This window comes from Pundamilia nyererei, unplaced genomic scaffold (genome assembly GCF_000239375.1).
Source record: "Pundamilia nyererei isolate P.nyererei 1_Seehausen unplaced genomic scaffold, PunNye1.0 scaffold00161, whole genome shotgun sequence".
Lineage (NCBI taxonomy): Eukaryota > Metazoa > Chordata > Actinopteri > Cichliformes > Cichlidae > Pundamilia > Pundamilia nyererei.
In genome coordinates, this window is record NW_005187562.1 from 877,172 (window position 1) to 881,970 (window position 4,799).

The window sequence follows — 4,799 nt, forward strand, 5'->3', positions numbered from 1 at the left end:
TTGAGGAACGTTAACATGGTAAAGAGACCTGCTGAAGTTTAAACCAAACATCAGAATGGGGAGGAAAGGCGATTTAAGTGACTCTGAATGTGGCTTAGTTGTTGGTGCCAGATTGGCTGGTCTTAGTATTTCACAAATTGCTTATCTACTTGAATTTTCCTGGATACATCCACATTGGAATGGTAGGGTCAGAAATTGACGTAAACAACGTGAAAGCATGGATCTATCTCACTTTATGTCAACAGTTCAGGCTGGTGGTGGTGATTCTTGGCACACTTTGGTCCCCCATCATTTAAATGCTGCAGCATATCCAAGCATTATTCCTGACCATCCCTTTATGACCACACTCTACTACTTCTGATGTCTGTTGTCACAAAGCTCAAATGCCCTCCACAGTCACCAGAGCTCATCCCAATAGAGCTCCTTTGGGATGAACACAACAGGTATGTGCAGCCCACCAATCTGCAGCAACTGTGTGATTGCTATCATGTCAACATGGACCAAAGTCTCTGAGGAATGTTTTCATGCACCTTGTTGTTCTGAAGGAAAAAGGGGGTCCAACAAATTACCAGCAAGCTGTACCTAACAAAGTGAAAGAAGAGTGTATACACTCATGACCAATGCCTTCTTGTTTGTAATGCCTAGAAATATCAGAAACATAAAGGACGGCAAAGGGAATCTGGCAGCGACACTTCTCATATTTGAATTGATGCCAGTATTGTCAATTTATTGTTCAGACACTTTTAGAAGCCATAGTAACCATCCCCATTATATTGCCTGTTATTCTAAACCCAGACCTGCCTGGATTTACCCCCTCCTGACAGCTTCTGTCAGAAAGAGAACCTGGTTTAAGACGAGGGTGTTTGATTGGCTTGAGCTCAATTCTACTGCAGTTGCAACAGGCACTGAAAGGTTTGTGATCAGCATGAGCAGTGGGAACAGCAGTGGGTTCCCAGGGGAAACATGCCAGCATTGCAGCAAATGTAGACTAAATCCATCTTTTATGTATGAAATTGAACTGCAAGCAGATGGGCTACAGCAGCCACTCCTTTCAGCTACAGACAGAAAACTGAGGCTGAATGCAACAAAGAGCTGAGGCAGTTCTGAAGGCAAAAAGCGGGTACTAGCAAGGTGGACCTGTTGAAGTGTTCGCTGAGTGGACCTACAGGTCTTATATATGTAAGCATTTTATAAACCAAGTTCGATTTCACAGTCTTAAAGTGCACTCTCTTCACAGGGAGACTATATAGTGCCCTGTCCAAAATAGGAGAAGTAGATCATGAGTCCAGGCCAGGGATGGCTGAACTTTCAGAGTAAAATACTTAGATATAGCGCCTTAAAATGTAGTATTATTCAGTAGCTTATCAGATCAAAATTATTACACTTATGTAGGAAACTGTGTTGAGTAAGGTAATTATGAACCAAGTGGTCCATTAGTGCTGGGGGGGTGGATTATATCTGGATTTGTTACATAACCACTGTAGGCTTAAATAAACAAAAACAACAAAAAATAAACAAACCATAAATATAAAACATCTAAATTTGTCCAACTGCATTAGAAGACACTTCAGCATTATATGTTTTAAACGTCTGAGCTCACAGAAAGTTGGGGCTTACCTATGTTCAGATACGGCAATAAAACTAACACAGCACACAATTTCATCGTCTAATTAAGACTAACTGTTTTTATCTGTCACAACAAGGCTGCGTTTAATGAGCGATCATGTAGACACCGAGGTGATTATCCCGGATGCTGTTCACGTGTCTTTCACACAGTCTCACACACACTCCAAGCTCAGAGCAGACGTTAAGAAGCACAACAAATATTGTGCATAACATAATGTTCAATTTACATACAGTGAATTTAGAACTACAGCTTAAGAGTCAACCTCAATCACAGAGTGGACTTTTGATAGCTGCAGATGGAAAGATGCCACACGAAGCAGCTCCGATTCCTTTGTTTCCCAGCTTTCATTCACAGCAGATTCATAACAGCGGTTTACTCTGCAGTGATCCACAGAGGCCAGTGAATCGACACCGTTCAACGTCATCACAGTACTCTAATTTATGCATCTAGAAAATCTGACAATATGCCCTGAAGGATTGTGTGGGATCACTTGTAGAAACAAGTCTCCAAATTAAGGACTGCTGATCCAAATACATAATTTCTTCTAATTATTCAGGGGATGCAAATCAGCTTTAATACCTACAGCGTTTACAGTTATTGCTTTTAACATCAATTTGATTTTATGAGGTTTTGTATACACATGTTACAGTTCTAAATAAATAAAAACACTGTAAATACACAATGCTTATTATTTAGCTACACTGGTTGTATTCTACTAGTGTAATGCCTGCTGTCAGAGGCATACTGACATCAGAGGTGGATGCCACAGTAGCTATTTGGTGGATTCCTAATCCTAAAACAGTATAGCTAGGATATTTAATATGTCCAGTAACTTAATGTGAAACCAACAGTATGTTCAGGGTCATTGGGAGGCTGGAGCGTATCCCAGCTATCATGGGGTGGCAGACTGGACAGGTTGTCAGTCAGCTGCAAGGCTTGTGATGTGTATACCATTTCTAATACACAATCAGAATCCTGAGTATTTGTGCAATAACAATTCTTGCAATTTTGCCTTTCTACAAGACTAGAGTGTATTTTAACACAAACAAAGTGCAGACTTTCAGCTTTAACTGAAGGAGGATTACTAAAGTATTGCATTAACTGAATTACAGCCAGCAGTTTGATGTCCAGGTGAGGCCTGTTCCCTTGTTATGCTATGAAATATTAAGCAAATAAAAAGTCTGGAGTTGATTCAAGATTTTTTATGCTTTGCTCAGATTCAGGCAAATGTGTTCACTTATTAAACTTGTATTTCATAGCTGTTCAACTCTCAACATGAGGTCCAATGGGATGTTGATGCAAATTAAGGATGCCATTATTAAGCTGAAAACACAAAATAAACCTACATTATTAAAAACTAGCACCAAAAGGGCTCATAAACCACAAAAGAACCAAAGCAGATGTTCACCAACTCTTTCCTTCTGGCATTTATTATGACCAAGAGATAAAAAATTTAAGAAAAGAAGAGATAGGAGAGTGTTGATGGTGCATAGTTTATCCACCAGAGACCTTAAAAATGTTTTCTATTTCTGAGTTAGTCACCTGCGCTCAGACTAACAGAACAATAAATACAAAATTAAACAACAATAAAGCAACAAAAGGTTGGATTTTTGGGTTCTAGACTTTAAGGCATTAACACAGTAAAATTGCAATCTTTTCTATTCATATACGTGTAACTAGAGTAGTTCATTACATGGTATAAGAAAACACACACACAAACCAGATATCTCTTAAATAAACTCAAAGCATCTGACATACCACATAAAGGAGTACAAGGGCACACACACTGTACTCTACAACATTAACCCCCACATTTATAAAACAAACGGAGTGCTTAGTGAAGTGAGTTATGGCGATTTAATCGTCATTTACCAGGAACAAGAATGTGACTGATAATACACAGGGACAAGGTCTTACCCTGGCACTTCCCAATGAGTGAGCCAAAGTCATCTCTCACAGACCTGAGGAGGAAACGTGCACACACAGAAAAAAAAAAAGTAAGGAGAGGTGGCATTGCACAGTGAGACATTGATACACTTCTTATACGAACTGGTATAAGTTGGGTTATAACAGCCACTGACGGCCTGCCAACTAAAGTAGCTCAATAGATCAAGCAGACAAGTGGGGGTAGGCAGTGTTTCGACAGACTCTTAAAGGAGCTCAGGGGATAAGGCCTTGAGCTGACTTAACACCCACTCACACAACTCAATTCATGCCATGAAGCGCAGCTATAAAACGTTGTGATTAAACAACAACAGTGTGAAAAAAGGACAAAAGAGTAGCCCACACTATCAAGCAGAGGCAAAAGCGAAGAGACCTGACTGCTCTTGATCATAAAAGGTCAACTACATTTAAATTTGAGCATACTGAGAAACAGAAACATTCAGCTTTTTCATATTGCTCCATGTATGAAACCGCCTTCCAGTTACACAAAGGGTCACGTGGAGCAAACGCTTTACAACGAGTGTACGATTAGTCTCCAGAGAGTAAGGCATCCTAATATATCTAGTTCACGGCTATAGATTTTCATTTTGAAATTTTGCTCATTTTAAAGCACTACATTATGTCAGTGAAGCACACTGCTGACTGAGTGCATTTTTTTCTGCGCACAGGGAAATTGGATTTATGTCAGGAAATAATTACAAGCACTGAAAAAGAACACACAGATATTCATGCGTGTGTATGTTTGATCGCTTTCCTTATACACCCACAAATGAAAAGGGAAGCATTGGTGTTTCCATTGTTAGCTTGAATTTTTTCAGATGGGTGCTACGAAAGTACACTAAACTGATTCAAATATTTTCCTGTGATGGATTACACTCTGTACTGATGCTCGAAACACAGTTTTCATCTTTTAAATGCAAGCTGACATTGGACTTCTTTGTTAAAGCGAGATGTGATAAATCACCCCCTTAATTAAGACTATCACTCACACACACACAAACACACACACACACACAGCCTCAAAGAGAGAGACAGAGTTCAGTAATTACCTAATTTCCACACACTGATCTTGAACCACTGCCAACAGTTTGCCATTGCTGTGGAGTAAAACAAGAGAATGGGTCAGGAATCACTGAAAAAAAAAAATCAAAGAGAACAGAAGAAAAGCAGAAGAGCAAAGAAAGAAAGACATAAATAGATGGTATTGTCTATAATATAAATCAAAAGA

At 39.3% G+C, this 4,799-nt stretch overlaps 1 protein-coding gene across 1 annotated transcript in view; it reads right to left on the minus strand.

The window, feature by feature from the left end:
• nbas (NBAS subunit of NRZ tethering complex) overlaps positions 1-4,799 on the minus strand; it is a 186,909-nt gene that overhangs the window by 176,209 nt on the left and 5,901 nt on the right. The window contains exons 5-6 of the mRNA XM_013913956.1: positions 4,621-4,668; positions 3,545-3,588 (exon numbers count right to left, since the gene is read on the minus strand). Coding sequence (XP_013769410.1) covers positions 3,545-3,588; positions 4,621-4,668 — 92 coding nt within the window. The remainder of the gene's footprint in view (positions 1-3,544; positions 3,589-4,620; positions 4,669-4,799) is intronic.